This window comes from Benincasa hispida, chromosome 10 (genome assembly GCF_027475165.1).
Source record: "Benincasa hispida cultivar pf3 chromosome 10, pf3_genome.v1.1, whole genome shotgun sequence".
Lineage (NCBI taxonomy): Eukaryota > Viridiplantae > Streptophyta > Magnoliopsida > Cucurbitales > Cucurbitaceae > Benincasa > Benincasa hispida.
The window spans coordinates 18,302,951-18,322,507 of NC_143487.1; the positions used below are offsets into that span (position 1 = coordinate 18,302,951).

Here is a 19,557-nt window from a genome sequence, read left to right on the forward strand (position 1 = left end):
GGTTTATTAAATTTTCTTACCATAGGAAATATTTATTATGAAGTTTTTATAAAAAAATATAATTATAAACTATAAGACTTAAATTTTAATTTACTCCAAACTATAAGACAAAAGTTTCAAAATTTTCTATAAATTATATAATTTTATAAAACAATAATTACACATTTTCTAAACCTAAAATATATTCATAAATAAATGAACGATAATCGATTGTCCACTAATATTTAGGAAGTAACTGCAAGAATCAATTTCTGAATTTTACAAAACACATATGAAACAAACCCTGTTTTCATTTAATCTCCTATTTTCAAATTTTTATATTCTACTAAACCTATCCAAAATTTTTTAGTGTGGGTCCGACATAAAAAAGTTCTGGGTTATTAGGTCATTTTGTACAATTTTCCAATAAAAATTACAATCAATTTACGCAGCTCAAAGCTATTCCACGGGCAAAAATCCACCGGAAAAGACGACGGAAACGGCAGCAGAGCAGTGAAAATTCTGTACCTTCAACTATTTCGGATTGAATTCTGAACATTGGCGATGGTTCTGATGGAGCTTTAGCTTTAGCTGCGAATTTTAGTGTACCAGCTCTATCCATGTCTGGGTAATCATATAAACCCCTAGCTAAAACCCCAGTTACCAACATTCCCATTTCAGTTTTCACCTTATCTTCCACAATCGCAACTCGATTTCTTCGAACATGGATGTTGCAACCAACGGACTTCTATCTCCCGCCACTTCGTTCCTCCAACGATCTCAAAATGTCGTTCTCTTCACTCTTCCAGCCAAGCGGCGAGCTAAGTACTCTCGCCAGAGGGCTAAATTTCGAGTTCTAGGATCTGGTGACGGTAATGCAGCTGAGGAATCTCCTTGGGGAAGTTTCAGTAGGTCAGTTCGTCGCGGCTCCGAGAGATTCTGGTTGAATTTTGGCGAGTCTATGAGAAAGGAAACTGGGTTTGATTTGAAAAATACTAATGTGAAGTTGGTTGAGTTTTTTGGGCGGGCTAATGAACGGTTAGAGAATATGGGAGCTGAGCTGCAGAGGTTTAAGACTGAAACATTGCCGGAATTTGTAAGCTGGAATCATTGGGAGCGCTGGAAGGTAATCTTTCAATTCAATTCAAACATTGGTCTATTTTTTTTTGTTCGAGAAGTCGATTAAAAAATAGATATTGAGTCATCATGCTAAATTTAAAAGGCAACGTAGATGATGTAGCTTTTCATTCTAGTCACTTCTGTTCTAAAGCCACTCTTCGTGAAATACGATGTTCTACGACTGGTTCATAAATTGTAAGGACGTCAGAGGAGACAAAAAACCTGAAGTTCCAATCAATGAAAGAGAGCTTCAAAATTTTGATTATGGAAAATGCCATGCGATTGAAACTTGAAATTATCTGCTATAGATTTTCTCAATTTCTCTGCACCTACAATTCTGTTGGAATTAGCCAGAGAATGCTATAGTTTTTTTACTCTTTTCTTTTACAATTCCAGGATTTCAAGAACTGGGAGCCAAAACGAGTGGGTGCTCTGTTTCTCTATGCTTTTGTGATAATTGTTTCCTGTCAAAGAATTTATATGGCAGTTCGAGCGCCGTTTGTAGATCGCCAAAAATTTCAGCTTACGGAGGCTTATATGGAGGCATTGATTCCCGAGCCGTCTCCTGATAATATTAGAAAGTGAGCTTCAGTTTACTCTTTTCCAACTGCCAAAGCAATATACCAAGTAAAATGCATATCTGTACCATCAAATTCTTAATATTGTCTACTCTGTGCTGCCTATTTATTCTATAGCAAAGCCGAAGTTGCACCCATATTGTGCTTCACGGTTATCTTGACAGAATATTAAAACTTTTATTGGTGCTACATAATTATTTTGTAATGAAGTCTAAGATTCCCCAATGGGAATGTAAATATAAAATACATTAGATTATGTCGGTTAGATGGTGAAAACTTTCTAAGATAAGGATATTGTCCCTGGCTATACAGTTCAATTTCAGTATCAAGTAATGATCTCTACTTTTCTTTCATCCTCTCGTTCAGCAAGGAGCTTGATTCAAAGCTTCGATAAATGAATACACACACACACCCACATACATTTGAAATCTAATAGTACTCAACCTAGCTTGAAACGGTATTACATTCTTTATTCTGCTGCACAGAAAGGGTAAATTATAATGTCAGTAGGTTATTTCCTCTACTAAATATCTCAGGGAACTCTTAGAAATTTACAGATTTAAGACCAATATGCTTGATTAGAAATGCTGGACTTGAGTGTGAGCTTCGTTTTGGTTGTTCTCAGCTTTGCCTTGAAAGTCACAATTGGATTTTGTACTGCCTCTGCAGGTTTAAGAAAGGGTTATGGAGGAAAACAACGCCTAAAGGTCTGAAAATAAAGAAATTTATTGAAGGAACTGATGGAACCCTTGTTAAAGATTCTTCCTATGTTGGAGAAGATGCATGGGATGATGATTCAGAGCCTCTGCAAGATAATGTTAAAAAGATTATTGACAGTGACGAAAAATTTAAGGGTGATGAAAAGGAGGAGCTAAAGGAACAGTTGGGGATATCAGGTTACGATTTATAGATAAACTCATGTGTTTTATATTCTATCTGTTATTTTTTCACTTTGGTTGCTGCATTTGTACCTCAGAAGCATATTCATGCTGAAATCAATGCCTTATTGAGAACCCAAACAATTTATTTATTGGAAGATACTTTTTTAATTTTTTATAAAATTTTTCACCCAAAAAACATATAATGCTTACATGCGAATAATGCCATTGTTTTATTTATTTCCACTGTACATGTACAATTCTAGGCATTTTTAAACTAGTGCAACGTAACTATTTTACCTGTTTAGTGTTGTGCAAAGTAGAAAAGACAAATGAATTTGTGCCATGGCTTCCATAAATTGTAACTATTTTACCTGTTTAGTGTTGTGCAAAGTAGAAAAGACAAATGAACTTGTGCCATGGCTTCCATAAATTGCGACTTGAGATTGTATTATGACTTGTTTGAATTGAGCTTGTATTCTTCTACAGGATGAGCTGCCGTAGTACTATCTTTCATACAAATTGGTAATTAAGCACTCTAGTAGAACATGTAAAGCTAGACTCTATCACAACTAAAAGGCCATAGAGAATTGTGCTATATTTTATTTAAAAATCTATCTATGTCTAGTGATACGCTTGATTTTTATTCTTCAGATCCAGAAACATTTATACTTGACTCATGCAGGACAAAAGGAAACTGGAACTTGGCGTGAAAGGCTACAAACGTGGAAGGAGATCCTTAGGAAAGAGAAGTTAGCTGAAGATATAGATTCTTTGCGTGCTAAATATGTTGTTGAATTTGACATGAAAGAGGTTGAAAAGAGTCTTCGTAAGGATGTGGTAGAAAAAAAGACAGATACTCAAGGAACAAGAGCACTTTGGATATCGAAGAGATGGTGGCGTTATCGACCGAAACTTCCTTACACATACTTTCTTGACAAACTTGATTCCTCTGAGGTACAATGCTCTTGTTTATATTCTTGCCTTTCTTGGCAATCTGACTTATTGACGTTGACAACTTTAAATTGTCTTTTCTCCTGGGTTCTTAGTGTAATTTCTCTTAGTTCAGGTGCTTCCCCCCCTCATTTTCTTTTTTGGGTAAGCATACAAAGATTATGAACTCCGCTTAAAAGTTGCCGATTCATTAAAATACTGCATTTGTCTTTCATTACAATCTATATGGAAGCTTTTATCCTATATATATTTATGTATGTAAATATGTGTGTGTATATACATATACATATATATTATATATATGTATGTGATGTATCAGTTATAAGAATGTTTAGTTAGTTAGTTAATTTTTAGGTGCTGTAACTAATAGACCTTAACCAACTACCTTTTAATTACAGGTAGTCTTTGTAAAACAGTTTGTTTTTAAACCATGCCTTTAAATAATAGGTTGGGTCAGTATTTTGGACATAATAAAATCATTTGAGAGTTTTTTCTATCATTTGGTTTTACACCAATATGTATAGGGAAGCAAAATGAAATTGGGTATCAGCGAGTTATAACCATTAAATCAGTTGCATTTGAAACAGAATGAATTCTTAATGCTAAAAATATCACCAAGAAGTTTGTTTATTCTATCGTGTCCGAGTCTCTCAGAAAAAAATTCTATATTTTCATTTGGGCACTACAAAAGGTTTTTCTACGTAATCTTATATTTAGCCGGTTTACTCTGATGCCATGGATTGTCTTAGGACAGGTTGCTGCTGTTGTCTTCACTGAGGACTTGAAAAGATTGTATGTAACAATGAAAGAAGGTTTTCCATTAGAATATACTGTAAGTTTATTGGTTGGCCCCTATAGTACCACTTTATGCACTGTTTCTCCCAAGTATATCTTTGCTTATCATTCTTACATTGGATAGGTTGATATTCCCCTTGATCCTCACTTGTTTGAGGCTATCACCAGTTCTGGAGTTGAAGTCGATCTTCTTCAGAAGCGCCAAATCCATTATTTTCTCAAAGTTCTGATTGCATTGCTGCCTGGAATATTGATCCTATGGTTTATTAGAGAGTCTGTTATGCTTCTAAGTATTACTTCTAAGCGTTTTCTTTATAAAAAGTACAATCAACTTTTTGACATGGCATATGCTGAAAATTTTATCCTGGTAAAGTTTTGGTTATTCTCTTTCTATTTGCCAATCATGTATTCTTTGGTTTCCCTGTCTAATGTTTTCAGCCTTGGTCATTTTTGTTTGGCCAGCCAGTCGGGAATGTTGGTGAAACAACATCGATGCACAAGGAAGTAGTTTTGGGTGGTGATGTTTGGGATCTTCTTGATGAATTGATGATTTATATGCAGAATCCTATGCAGTACTATGAAAAAGGGGTGCAGTTTGTACGGGTAAATCTTCCCATTTTCTTTTCCTTAACCTTTTTCCATACAGTGTGAAGCATGGGTGGTTCTGTTGTTGCCCTGTTCTCTGAATCTAAAGAGATGAACTTGATAGAATTATATTTTTACTGTGGTTCACTAGGTTTATTTTATCTGTTTTGCTCCTTTTATTATTTACCCTTTCTGTTATTTTGTACTTTGCTTGACACGTGGTTGTATTTTGTCAATATACATCAAAGGTATTCACTGTGCTCTCTGTATAAAGCATCTTCTCATTCTTTGGTATTCTCTTTTCGTATACCACTTGTACAGTACTTGACCTTTTGGTTTTTGGGTAAAACAGGGCGTTCTCCTTTCTGGACCTCCTGGTACTGGGAAAACACTTTTTGCGAGGACACTGGCCAAGGAAAGTGGATTGCCCTTCGTGTTTGCATCTGGGGCAGAGTTCACAGATAGTGAAAAAAGTGGTGCAGCAAGGATCAATGAGATGTTTTCCATTGCAAGAAGAAACGTAGGCTATGTTATTTGAAAGTTTGTGTTTATTATTAGTGTTAATATTAGTATTATTTTCCTGATTCACGTTTGAGAAAATACTGGTTCCTCTTGAAAGCTTCTCAATAGACTAAATATGTCCCTTCCCTTTCTTTTGGACCAATTCACTCTCTGTCTCAACCAATTTACTCTCTATTTGTCCATTTTCTCTCTGTAACTTGCAAGTCCTTTCACGGGTCAAATAATATGTTTTCATGTTGAGAATAAAATTTCACTTTCTCTTGAAGTATGAATTACTAAAGCATTTTGTAGTTATCAGTTAGGCTTGATCCTTTTGGATTCATGGTCCTTCTTCTAGCAAGTGGGATTCTTTTGTTGGGATCTTCTTTTTTCCCCCCTTCTTGGTATGACTTTATATTTCCTTCTTTTTTTCTTTTTTCTTTTTAATAGTTAATTAAATTTTTCTTGAAAGAACTCCCCCTTCTTATCTGTAGATTGTAAATGCTGATGTCTTGAAAATTAGTTTGAGTTTGTGTGCAACGACCCTGTTAACAAAGAAATGTCAGGAGGTTCTTGAGTATGAAAAGAGTTAGTTGAGTTTATCTGTAAAGGGCTATTTGACATTTTCTTTGCCATTTTCTGTTCCGCGATCATAACTGCGACTTATTTATGGGAGACAATTATTACTCGTTTCTGTCCTGTGTGCAGGCTCCATCGTTTGTTTTTGTGGATGAAATTGATGCTATTGCTGGAAGGCATGCGAGAAAAGATCCAAGAAGAAGGGCAACTTTTGAGGCATTGATTGCCCAACTTGATGGCGAGTTAGTGTTTAACTGATATGTTTTTTTCACTATGCATAACATGAATGAGCATATAAGATGGCCGAAATGGCTATGACTATTAGCATAACATAACTAGTAAGTGAGGCCATTTCACTACCTAGCTAAGTCTGTATCTAGTTTACCCATAATTGGAAGGTGTTCTTGAAATAGTTTTATGTGGTGTGCCCAGCTAAGGATAGCTCAACTAGTTAAGCTATTATATCCTGAACCAAGTGGTCAAAAATTTGAATTTTCAACCATTCGAATTTCTATCATTTATGAATATTTGTGTATAAATATTAATAGTCAAATATTTACCCTTTTTGTCTTTATTCTTTTCCATATTTGTATGAGGTCTCTTCTATATAAGAAAGCCTAAATTGAAAATATTCAACCAAAAATAATTTTATTCCTAAAATTTAACATGATATCAGAGGAGGAGGTCCTATTTTCAAGCTCCTGCAATGTCATTTATTCCCCAATTAATATTGACTTCTACTGTTGGGTCTTGTACAAATTTCAAGTCCACAAGTGAGAGGGGAGTTGTTAGAGTTGTGATATAATATTAAATTTATCTTCACCCATTAGTTTAAGTTTTTAGGTCAATTGATGATTTAAGATAACATGGAGTTCCATCTCAAAATTCATTGGCAATGAGAGGAGTAGCCCATCTATTTTATTAAGATTGTGGATTCCTTGATTTTTCCTATGTAAGATCCTCAACATGCTCCCTTAAGATTGTGCCTATTTAGGCTCACCATCCTTGGATTGGATCTGAATTTTTGTTTTTGGATCGAAAGCTCGTTTGGGTTTCTTGGACTCTGATACCATATTAGATATTAGATAACATACAATTCCATCTTAAAACCAATTGGTAATGAGAGGAGTAGTTCATCTATTTTATTTAGATTGTGAGGTCCCTTGATTTTTCTAATGTGGGATCCTCAATGTCAGCCTGAATGTTGTTAAACAATGTTAAACAATGTTTTCTGTGTTGTGTTTCCACTACCCTGGCTTTAGGTTGTCTTCTTTTTGTTCCCCAGAGTGTATAGTGTCTTATAGTTTCAGTCCTGTTGATATGAGATAAGAATTTCAGTCATATAAATTTAGGGTTTGCAAACATTTTTAGCATTTCCCTCTTTAGCTGATTAGTTTTATTGTCCTGTAATATTTAGGAAGGAGAAAACTGGCGTCGATCGGTTCTCACTTAGACAAGCTGTCATATTCATCTGTGCTACCAATAGGCCTGATGAGTTAGACCTAGAATTTGTTCGTCCTGGACGCATTGATCGTCGCTTGTACATAGGATTGCCAGATGCAAAACAGAGAGTACAAATATTTGGTGTGCACAGTGCAGGAAAGCAACTTGCAGAGGACGTTGATTTTGGGAAGGTAAACTTGGTTTCTTCCTTTTCCAGTTTGCTTTGCATCCTTTTGAAAACAAAAAATTGATTTCAAATTGCATATCAAGCATATTTACACTAAATTTTGATTCAAATGCATAGAGTTGTTTATTAAGATATCTCTCGAACAACTCCATAACTGCTGTAGGTTATCATAGTTATTGATGTTTGGTGAGCTGGCCACCACCCTTGCACACTTCTCCCAATGACTTGTTCTGTTTTTAAGTTTTCTAAATAAATTATCTTTTGTGAGTTTAATAAATGTATAGGGACTAAAAGTGATGTTTCCTTTACAATTTGCTAGTCACTACCCATTATTACATTTCATAAATTCAAGGTCAAAATTCAGGATTTTAAAGAAAGAGGATCAGACAAGCTTCTATATGTTACATCATAGCTGATAAAAGGAATGACAAAAGTACATCAGTATTTATATTAATTGAAAAGACACTATGAAAGGACACTTTTAAAACTATCACTGCTTCAAACCCAAGTAGTAGTGTTCATTTCCTTTCTTTGATTGCTTTATTAATATTTCGATTCCTAATGTTGCATTTTCTTATTAGGTTCAAATTAGTCTTGGGTCTTTACTTACTAATGATCTCCACCATCTTTTACTCAACAGCTTGTCTTCCGTACAGTTGGTTTTTCTGGAGCAGATATACGGAATCTTGTCAATGAGGCGGCAATAATGTCGGTATGCTATATGCCTCTTGAATATCATCCTTTTGTTCTACATCCGATTCTGAAGTGTATATCACTAATTGGATTACCCCTGGGATGCTTCTTTCTGTTTCTGATTGATGCACCACACAAGTTAGGGGAAAAAGTTAAAACATATAAGGTCTTTCCACAAACAACGAATACAAAAATGCCTTCTAATCAATATTAAAAGAAAAGTATTGTTATAAAAAAAGGATGTAAGGCACTCCTGGATGAGGTTGTTAACTGCAGTGTCATAGTTTTTTTGAATATATATTTTTAAATATTTTATAATCATCTAATGTAACACTTTTTTCGTGCTCTGTTGGGACATTGTCGGTGAGATACCCTTGTGCACATGTATATCCTTAGCTGGAGTATTTACTTGTAGTAATTAGTACTCATTATTTTGAGCAGATTCTTATGAAGTTTTGACTCATCCCCCATTCCCAAGCTGTGATGTCTGACTATTGTAAATGTGTTGTAATAGGATTGGGATAATTGGTAAATTCAAATTAATCTAGGTTAATCCTTGATTATTACATTTTAGTTTCCTAATTATTTTTTAGTTCTCTCTTAGTTATCCTTTTAGGATCCTATCTTACATTTAATTCTCAATTAATACATTTTTTTTTTTTTTTTAAACAATAACTTTTAATTGATAATGAAGACTTTGATTTGATTCTTGGAGAAAGTTCTATTAGAGGCTACATCAAAATGTCTTTCATTTTATGGTCCCCAAGTAGGCCACTCAGATTTCATATGAATAATTGCAATCCATATCGTCATTTCAGCACTATTGTGCATACTTCTTTTTTATTTTTAAATTTCAAGTGTATGAATGGGTCACTTAAATATCTTGCAGTGATATGCGAAGTTGTCACAAATTATTATATTATTAGAATTCTGTAACGACACTTCTCACTTCCACTTCTCACTTCTTAGTAGAGACTCTGTTTACTCTTCACTTCTGATGTTTTATCTCGTCTGGATACTAGGTGAGGAAGGGACATTCCAAGATCAACCAGCAAGATATTGTTGATGTTCTAGATAAACAACTGCTTGAGGGTATGGGTGTACTTCTCACTGAAGAAGAGCAACAGAAATGTGAAGAAAGAGTAAAACTTCTCTCGCTCTCGCCCTTTTTATTTTTCATTTTACATTTTTTTTCCGTGTGTGTGTGGGGGGGTTAACAGTTCATGGTACCATGGTCATTATTATTGAATCATTTATGATATTACTTTTTGGTGACTGCACAATAGGTGTCTTCAGAAAAAAGGAGGCTGCTGGCTGTACATGAAGCTGGTCATATATTATTAGCCCACTTGTTTCCTCGTTTTGATTGGCATGCCTTTTCTCAGCTTCTACCAGGGGGCAAGGTGGAATTTCTGCCAAAAATTGAATTTGGACGCTACTTAGTTTTGTTTGAAGGATAATGCATTAACGTGTTTTCCTTTCAATATTAGGAAACAGCAATCTCTGTTTTCTTTCCCCGAGAAGATATGGTTGATCAAGGTTACACCACCTTTGGTTACATGAAAATGCAAATGGTAGTTGCTCATGGAGGACGCTGCGCTGAACGTCTTGTATTTGGCAATGACATAACTGATGGAGGAAAGGATGACCTAGAGAAAATAACAAAGGTTTGTACTTCTAGTCTTTTTTGTGGAAGAATTTGAAAAATCATTACTATATTGGATAATATGAAACAGAACTCACTCTCCTGGCTCTTATTTCTAAATAAAATTTTACAATTAATTATTTCCTTACACAGACGCTGTAAACTGCTTAGCACAAAAAGCTGGATTATTTATTTTATTTTATTTTATTTATTTAAATTTTTGCTCTAAAGGAATTATCTTAAAAATTATTTTCTTAATTGGAAAGGCAGGCATGTAAGAAAACAATGTATACAAATTTTATCTAAAGTTAAACTTCTTCAGTTACTTATGTTTTCAGATTGCTAGAGAGATGGTAATCAGTCCTCAAAATTCAAGACTTGGGCTTACTGCTTTAACGAAGAGGATTGGGTTGGCGGATCAACCAGATAATCCAGATGGAGAATTGATTAGATATAGGGTAATCTTTTTCTTTAGTGGTTAAAATGATGACAAAAAAAAAAAAAAAAAAAGAACCCTGATATTATTCACCTTTGATTTAGTACCCTCATCTAACTGGCTAATCTTCCGCCTCTTTCTTGTGTCAGTGGGATGATCCACAAGTGATTCCGGCCAACATGACACTCGAATTGTCTGAGCTGTTTTCGCGGGAGTTGACAAGGGTACTTTTAGTTGTTTCAAATCTTCATTAACTGTATCCTATTGTGTTATGAAGAGGCTATATGCATGACATTATTCACATCGTTGCATCAATCCAACTTGTAGCTGGACATTAAAATAGTAAATGAAAATACAATATAAGAGCATCTTGCTAATATGCAAATATTTATAGCAAAAAGTAATTGGAAAATTCACATCCATAAACTACTTGAAAATTCAGTTGCTAAATTTCGCACCACCGCCACAAAATTAGAAATGTCTCAAGATGCAAGTCTATAAACAATCAAGTGTACTATGCAATTTATGGTCAATATGGCCAATAATAATCTGTAATTCTAGAACAAGAACAATGTTAACAGTATTTCTGAAGTACACTTACTGGTTTTATGGTATAAAATTATCCCTAGACTCACTAAAAAAAAGTAGAAAGAAAAGAAAAGGAAAAAGAAAACCCTTGATTGGTTGGGAGCTCATCTTTAAGTTTGAGTACTTTTTTGCAGTATATCGAAGAGACGGAAGAATTAGCGATAAACGGTTTGAGGGAAAACAGGCAGATACTGGATATGATTACTGAGCAACTGCTGGATAAGTCTAGAATAACTGGATTGGTATGTTAACATCTACTTTCCTTGCGTCAAATTGTAATGCAATTTTGTTTTTCATTATAAACTTAAAATAGTGATTTAATTCTCCCAAAACCTCCCACAAAAGAAACACATGTACACATGCTGGCACACACGTGCACTGTACATAAATCCAGATAAGGGATCCCTGATTACTGAAGATGATTAGATGAAAAGCCTATTAGTATCAATTAAACTGTGTTCCCTACTGTCACATGAGCATAATATGAATCCTGTCCATTTATACTATCTTGCAATGGAACGGTTGAAAATAGGATTTTTACCCTAGGGGTATTTTTGTAACTGTCTCTCACCTTAGTGCTCTCCACTGTCTATTTATTCACCCTATTTTCTTGTATTCAGTGTATCAATTAAAAATAATAAGAAAAGATCCGTATCGTGGTTTTTCTCCCTGTTCTAGGATTTCTACATAAACTGTGTGTTAGTTTCTCTCCTTTATTATTTTCATCATGGTATCAGAGCCAAGGGACGAAACCCTAGTCATTACGGAAGAGAACCATCCACAGTCGCCTTCAGCTGGTGGATCTTCGAGTTTTGATTTGAAAACTGCTATTCGGGCCGCGGTAAAGGAGTGTTTTCAAGCTGCCTTACCGGAATTAATTTCTGCCGTCCAGTTGCAGTCAACAGAGAGCCGCCGTCAATGGGAGCCGCACACGGACAGATCTGAAGAATACGCAAATAGAGCCGATCTGCCTCGTCTCGCGCCACCGTCGACTGATCCGGCTCAGATCAGGTACAACCGCAGCAACCCCTCAGACCCACCGCGAGGCGGATCAGATCTGGCTTCGATCGGGGACGTCCGCATCCGCAGCAACCCTTTGGTAGACAAAGTCTCTTCGACAGCTCCCGATCGTGCCTTCGACCTGCAGATACTCGACGAACAGGCTGGGCTTCCGATCGCGCCTAGGGCTTCGGCTTCAACTTCGACCTGCAGAAACTCAACCGCGCCGGCGTACCCTAGGGTTTTCGCGTCAGATCCGGCGAACCCACTCGTTCGGCAAGGAGAACAGGATCTCTCTGATTCTGTCCTAGGCGCATTCAACTAGCGGCAGCCCGACAGCCACCTCGAGCAGCACAACCGGCCGGGATCCTCTTACCTACCGGCGATCTCTCAGCCGGCGACCATCTTCCCGCCGGCAACATGTGGTCAGCCAACCATGGCAGCCCAGTTTCCAGCCGCTTGTAGTTCGGTTCATTACTCCAACGATGTGAGACAACAGTTGGCCTCTCTGCACCAGCAGATTTCAGATCTCGATACAATGCTTGGCACAAATCCCCAACAACCTATTTGTCCAAAGAATCCGGTAAACTCGTTCTCTATTTTGCCCAATACAACTTAACTGGTTCAATGGGCAATTATGCTGAAATTCTGGTCGGAGAAAAACTAAATGGGGAGAATTATTTTTCATGATCCCAGTCGATTAGAATGGCCCTAGAAGGAAAGCACAAATTCGGGTATCTGACGGAGAAATTCCGCAACCTATCCCAGGTGATCCTCAAGAAAGAATCTGGAAAGGGGAGGATTCTCTGTTACGGTCTGTTCTTATCAACAGTATGGAGCCCCAGATTGGCCGACCTTTACTATATGTAGCAACTGCTAGAGATATCTGGGAGGCAGCTAGGGACTTGTACTCGAAACGACAGAACGCATCCCGGTTGTAACGTTACACAAACAGATTCACGAATGCAAGCAAGGGACCATGGACGTTACTTCCTACTTCAATAAACTACCAGTGTTTTGGCAAGAGATGGATTTGTGCCGGGAGATTGTTTGGAACTGCGCACAAGATAGGGCGCAGTATTTGAAACTTGAAGAGGTAGATCGGGTTTATGTGTTTTTAGCTGGATTGAACCCAAAATTTGACAGTGTTCGGAGTCGCATATTGGGTCAACGACCTACCCCGTCTCTCAGAGAGGTGTGTTCAGAGATTCGACTAGAAGAAGACCGATCACAGGCTATGAACAATCCTGTGACAGCCTCTATTGATGCATCAGCCTTTGTTTCAAAGGCGTCCAATTCCGACAGTGATAAAAAGCCAACACCGGTCTGTGAGCATTGTAAGAAGTCGTGGCATACGAAGGACCAATGTTGGAAGCTGCACGGCAGGCCCCCAAATAGTAAGAAATGATAGTCACATGACAGATCAAACTCTGGGCGTGCTCTTGTAAGTGATTCCGTTACTGAGAATACACAGCATCAGTCCTCAGCCGATAGTAAGACCAATTTGAATGCTGTTGGGGTGAGTGCCATTGCTCAATCAGGTACATTCCCATCTTTTGGCCTTATTAGCATTAATGGCAAGAAACCCTGGATCGTAGATTCAGGGGCCACAGATCATCTCACTAGTTCTTCAGAGTTGTTTGTTTCTTACTGTCCGAGTGCGGGGAATGAACGTATCAGAATTGCAGACGGGTCTTTTGTCCCGGTTGCAGGGAAAGGGAATACCTCCCCGTTTGATGGTGTGTATTACGTGATACACTTCATGTGCCTAAAATCTCATATAATCTTTTATCGGTCAGTAAAATTACAAGAGATCTGAACTATAGGGCTATTTTCTCACCAGATTCTGTTGTGTTTCAGGATCAGAAGTCGGGGATGACGATTGACACTGCCCGGCATGATTGGGGGCTCTACTTCTTTTCTAACGATGCTTCTTCTAGGGAAGATCACAACACTGGTTTTATGTCTTTAAAGTTTTCTACTTCTGAAAATGACTTTATGTTATGGCATTATCGTTTAGGACATCCGAACTTTCAGTTTATGAAATTTTTATTTCTGCATTTATTTCGCAATATTAATATAGCGTCTCTAAATTGTGATGTATGCATTTGTGCCAAACAAAGTCGTATTCTGTTTCGTTCTCAACCTTATAAGCCGTCTAGTCCCTTCTCACTCATTCATAGTGATGTCTGGGGACCATCACCAACTACTACCTCTACTGGTAAATGTTGGTTCGTCACCTTCATAGACGACCATACACGCCTTACTTGGGTGTTCTTACTCGCCGATAAGTCAGAGGTGTTTTCTACCTTTAAACAATTTTATACCATGGTTGAAACCCAGTTCCATGCCAAAATTGGGATTTTGAGGAGTGATAATGGACAAGAGTTCTTTAACACCTCTTTCCATGACTTTCTTGTGTCTAAGGGAATTGTCCACCAGAGCTTGTGTGCTTATACTCCCCAACAAAATGGAGTAGCCGAGCGTAAAAATTGCCATCTGGTGGAGGTTGCCCGGTCTTTAATGTTGTCTGCCACTCTTCTGTCCTACTTGTGGGGGGATGCCATTCTTACAGCGGCTCACCTCATCAACCGTATGCCTTCTCGTATTCTTGACTTTCATAATCCCTTGGACCTTTTCAAAGAATCCTTTCAGACTACTCACCTGATTTCTGATGTACCCCTCCGTGTCTTCGGCTGTGTCGCGTTTGTCCACTCCCATGGCCCAAATCGTACAAAATTCCTCCCTCGTGCTCAAAAATGTATTTTTGTTGGGTACCCTTTTCACCAACGTGGATATAAATGCTATCATCCGTCCTCTCGAAAATACTTTGTCTCCATGGACATTACTTTCATTGAAGACCAGCCTTTCTTCCCCATTAGTCATCTTCAGGGGGAGAGCCTAAGTGAAGAGCCTAACTGGTCCGCCTATTATATTCCCTTAGGGGATTCCACCCTGATTCCTTCTACTAGTTCTGAAAAAGCCTGTCCTGTCCTCACCAACCAGATTCCTTGGATAACCTACTATAGGAAGAATCGTAGAAAGGAAGAATTGCCACTTGTTGATCAGACGGCTGCGGTCCAGGAATCAGACCCTGCATCTGGTTCAGGTACGTGTATTCCTGAAACGAATAATGTTGATATATGTATGGAGACTGACAAGTGCAGGGAAGAAAAGGATGAAGGAGGTGGAGGTGGCAATACTGAATATGTGACAGATGAAGAAACAGCTGAGAGTGATAATAGTAAAGGGAAAAGCCCTGTTGTTGACAAGGAAGTGGAAGATACTACTAAAAGTCTTGATTTACAGACCAATCATGCTGAGAAACCAAGAGAGGTGGAAAATCATGATGCCTCTCTCGATCTTCCAATAGCACTAAGGAAAGGTACTCGTTCATGCGCAAAGTATTCTATGCACAGCTATATGACATATAATAATTTGTTTCTCGAATTTAAAGCTTTTACTACCAGCTTGGACACTATCATGGTCCCAAGCAGTATTCGTGAAGCAATGGAGAACTCTGAATGGAAAATGACTATTATGGAAGAAATGAGGGCGCTTAAGAAAAATGGCACATGGGAACAGGTGCATTTACCTGAAGGGCACAAGACAGTTGGATGCAAATGGGTATTCACCGTAAAATACAAATAAGATGGGACGATTGATCGATATAAGGCTAGACTTGTTGCTAAAGGTTTCACCCAGACTTACGGAGTTGATTACTCTGAAACGTTCTCTCCCGTAACCAAACCCGAATACTATTCGGGTTTTGTTGTCAATTGCTGTAAACAAAGATTGGCCACTGCATCAGTTGGACGTTAAAAATGCGTTCCTTAATGGAGAACTTGAGGAGGAAGTCTATATGAGCCCGCCTCCGGGATTCGAGAGTCAGTTCAAGCACAGAGTTTGCGGACTGAAAAAATTCTTATATGAACTGAAACAGTCCCCAAGGGCTTGGTTTGATAGGTTCACCACATTTGTTAAAACACAGGGGTACAACCAAGGACACTCAGATCATACACTATTTACGAAACGGTCCGACTCTGGGAAGATTGCCGTCCTCATAGTGTATGTCGATGATATTGTTCTGTCTGACGATGATGAGAATGAAATTATGAGGCTTAAAATGAGAATGGCCAGAGCATTTGAAATTAAAGACCTTGGCAAGCTGAGATACTTTCTGAGAATGGAGGTGGCTCGATCAAGAGAAGGTATTTCAGTGTCGCAAAGGAAATATACACTTGACTTGCTCAAAGAAACAGGCATGACTGGTTGTAAACCTGCTGACACACCTGTGGAGTATAATGCAAAACTTGGTGTTACAAACAACGGAGGTTCTGTTAGCAAGGAAAGGTACCAGAGGTTGGTTAGGAAGTTGATCTACCTGTCCCATACAAGACCAGATATTTCATATGCAGTAAGCGTGGTAAGCCAGTTTATGCAAGCTCCTTATGAGGAACATATGAATGCGGTTGAGCGTATTCTTCGGTACTTGAAGGGGACCCCCGGTAAGGGTCTAATGTTCAGGAAGTCTGAGAAAAGGATTATTGAAGCCTACACAGATTCTGATTGGGCAGACTTTGTCATTGATAGAAAGTCGACCTCTGGATATTGCACCTTTGTCTGGGGTAACCTTGTCAACTGGCGAAGTAAGAAACAAGGAGTGGTGGCTAAGAGTAGTGCTGAAGCTGAGTACAGGACAATGAGTTTAGGGATATGCGAAGAAATCTGTTAAATAAGGTGCTGACTGATCTTTACCAAGACAGGGATCTTCCAATGAAGTTGTTTTGTGATAATAAAGTTGCAATAAGCATCGCAAACAACCCAGTTCAACATGACAGAACCAAATATGTAGAGATCGACAGACACTTCATTAAAGAAGACTGGATAATGGGAGCATTTGTATCCCCTATATCCCTTCTAATCAACAAGTGGCATGTTCTCACCAAGGGGTTACTGAGACCTAATTTTGACTGTTGTCTTAGCAAGTTGGGTTTTATTGATATTTATGCACCAACTTGAGGGGTAGTGTTGAAAATAGGGTTTTTACCTTAGGGGTATTTTTGTAATTGTCTCTCACCCTAGGGCTCTCTATTGTCTATTTATTCACCCTGTTCTCTTGTATTCAGTGTATCAATTAAAAATAATAAGAAAAGATTTGTATCGTGGTTTTTCTCCCTATTCTAGGGTTTCCACGTAAATTGTGTGTTGGTTTCATCAAGAACCAATATAGATGAACAAATACCTGCTTACAAAGGGGGATCAAGAATAGGGGCGTTTATAAAAAAAACTATGAAACTAAAAACTAATAATTGAAATTATTTTCTTGGCCGTTGCTTCTTTTGGTTCAATCATTAACCTAAAAAGATTTGCTTTAGCTCGAGACTCGTTTCGGGTAATTGTTGTATTAGTGCCAGACTAAAATCTTTTATTTTACTTTTTGATTTTTTAACCGAAACCATTTTTACCTAATTGAATTTTTTGGTTTCACACGTCGGACGTACCTTATCATTCCTCTGTTTGCTCCCTCTTGTAGGAAGTTAAAGAGAAACTGAAGGACCTATCACCGGCCATGTTCGAGGATTTCATCAAGCCATTCCAGATAGACTTGGACGCGGTAATCGTATTTCTTCCTGTTTTAATCAACTAAATATGTAGAGAGCGCGTAGTTTCTTTCATCACTAAAGCATAAGAACAAAATAATTAGGACATAAAGATAATTTTGATAGTAGAAAAAAACAAAATACCCTGATATCCATTTCTGCTTACTTGAACAAGATTTGTTCTATATTGTTTTCCCTTTATGCTCACTTTCCTTTGGGAATCATTTTTGCAAACAAAATTAAGAAGTGATCTTAAATGTAAGGGTTATGTGAATTTTTAAGCTGGATATTTGTCTAGGAGGGAGCACTGCCTCATAAGGATAAGCTGCGGTACCGACCTCTCGACATATACCCCGCACCCCTGCACAGATGTTGAAGGGGCTGTTTCTGTTCTTGCTGTTGGTTGGTTTGATGTTCAAGAGCTAGCGAAGGAGGAGCTAAGCAAAGCAAAGGCTCCTGCTTTATTCATAATTGAACATCTCAAATTATTGTACGGCGCATCGGCCTTGGCGTTGGCCTCGACATTGACAAGCCTCACCCTCGGCATAATAAGAGAGTCAAATGTCAGCCTTCTTGAGAATTGTTGGCTGAAAGTATCAAGAGCAGCTATGAGTTTTACACCTTTGTGTTGTATTCTTTATTTATTTAACTATTCTAATGTATAAATAAGATGCCTGCAATTATTGGAATCAACATGTTTGGGAAGTATGATCTTTGCCATTTTTTATTGTTGCAACTTATCAAATTGTTTAATCACATACCAAACAACCATTTTAAAGGTTGATAGTTTCATCTCTCTTTTGATTTTTTGTTTTGTTTGTTTGTTTTTTTAATGCAAAGATGAATTGAGCTAAAATCTCTCGGTTGAGTTCATATGTCAAATCTCAATTTTACATTTCAATATTGCTCAATTGATGCATATTGATTAATGAACAATTAAAATTTGTAAATAAATAATGGACTAAATTTTGGCTTGATTGTTTTCTAATGTTGCAATAATTTCGTTCTTGAATTTATTATTCAGTTGCTAAATTTTGATTTTGGTCCATAAAATTTTAAAATACTAATTTTAGTTCTTCAAACTTTCATTAGACTTCTCATTTAATCATTACTATAAAAACAATAGGATGATTTTTAAAAATAGAAAAATAAGAAAAATTATATACACAAAATAGTAAAATTTTAATTTTCTTTGATAGAGGTTGATAGAAGTCTACCCGTGCCTATAGTATCTATTAGCTTTTTTTTTTACTACCTCTATAAATAGTTTGACATTTTTTTTTTCTGTCTGTGAAAATTTTACAAAACAATCAATTGAATACAACAACATAATAATGTTTTATAAGTTGATGTTACTATTGAAGTTTTCACATTCATTGAAACTCCATCTAACGCCTTAAACACAAACTTTATAACTCAATTCAATTCTCCAAAAATTCCGATTAATGAATAAAACAAATTTGACCTTTGATAATTATCGAAGTTAATAAATAATTCATAACTGATTTACCAAACAAACGACTTATCTATGAATAAATAGATGTTCAATCAAAATCTAGGAGGGGCAATGTTCAAAGCATATGTATAATTTTAGTAATTTAGTTTGTTTTGGTTAAAGTATAAAAGATATCCCAATATTAATGTTAATAGCATTGGCTTGATGAACACGAAACGGTGAGTAATTGTATATAAAAAAAAATTAATCAAATTCTCTATGTTTTTATAGATTATTTGAGTTCATCAAATTTGTGTTCTTTACCAAAAGAATACTCCCATAATGAAAAGTTGTGGTTCCCTAAATTTGGAAGAAAAAAATAAATTAATTTTATTTTCATTTTCTGACCATTTTAACTTTTAATTTTGATTTTCTTAAAAAAAAAAACTTTAAGATGTTGTTGTTAGAATGAAAAAAAAAAAAAAAAACTGATGTGAAACAAAACTTTTAAACCAAGAAGAAGAAGATATTTTTGGCATTGTTTACAATTCAATTATATA

The 19,557-nt window shown here is 36.8% G+C and overlaps 1 protein-coding gene across 2 annotated transcripts; it reads left to right on the forward strand.

The window, feature by feature from the left end:
• The first annotated feature begins 392 nt into the window (after nucleotides 1–392).
• On the forward strand, nucleotides 393–18,359 carry FTSH12 (FTSH protease 12). Of its 2 annotated transcripts, XM_039045248.2 has the most exons (19): nucleotides 393–1,105; nucleotides 1,495–1,679; nucleotides 2,346–2,572; nucleotides 3,240–3,511; nucleotides 4,263–4,340; nucleotides 4,428–4,670; nucleotides 4,766–4,906; nucleotides 5,241–5,408; nucleotides 6,098–6,210; nucleotides 7,386–7,602; nucleotides 8,239–8,310; nucleotides 9,314–9,433; nucleotides 9,578–9,694; nucleotides 9,782–9,958; nucleotides 10,275–10,394; nucleotides 10,522–10,596; nucleotides 11,095–11,202; nucleotides 17,496–17,576; nucleotides 17,861–18,359. In XM_039045248.2, the coding sequence occupies exons 1-19, from the start codon at nucleotides 704–706 to the stop codon at nucleotides 17,936–17,938; spliced, it is 2,994 nt and encodes a 997-aa protein (XP_038901176.2). In that variant the 5' UTR covers nucleotides 393–703; the 3' UTR covers nucleotides 17,939–18,359. The 2 variants fall into 2 exon arrangements, with proteins under 2 accessions (XP_038901176.2, XP_090162238.1); XM_090306112.1 differs by lacking the exons at nucleotides 17,496–17,576; nucleotides 17,861–18,359 and adding an exon at nucleotides 13,820–15,740.
• Nucleotides 18,360–19,557: the final 1,198 nt, after the last annotated feature.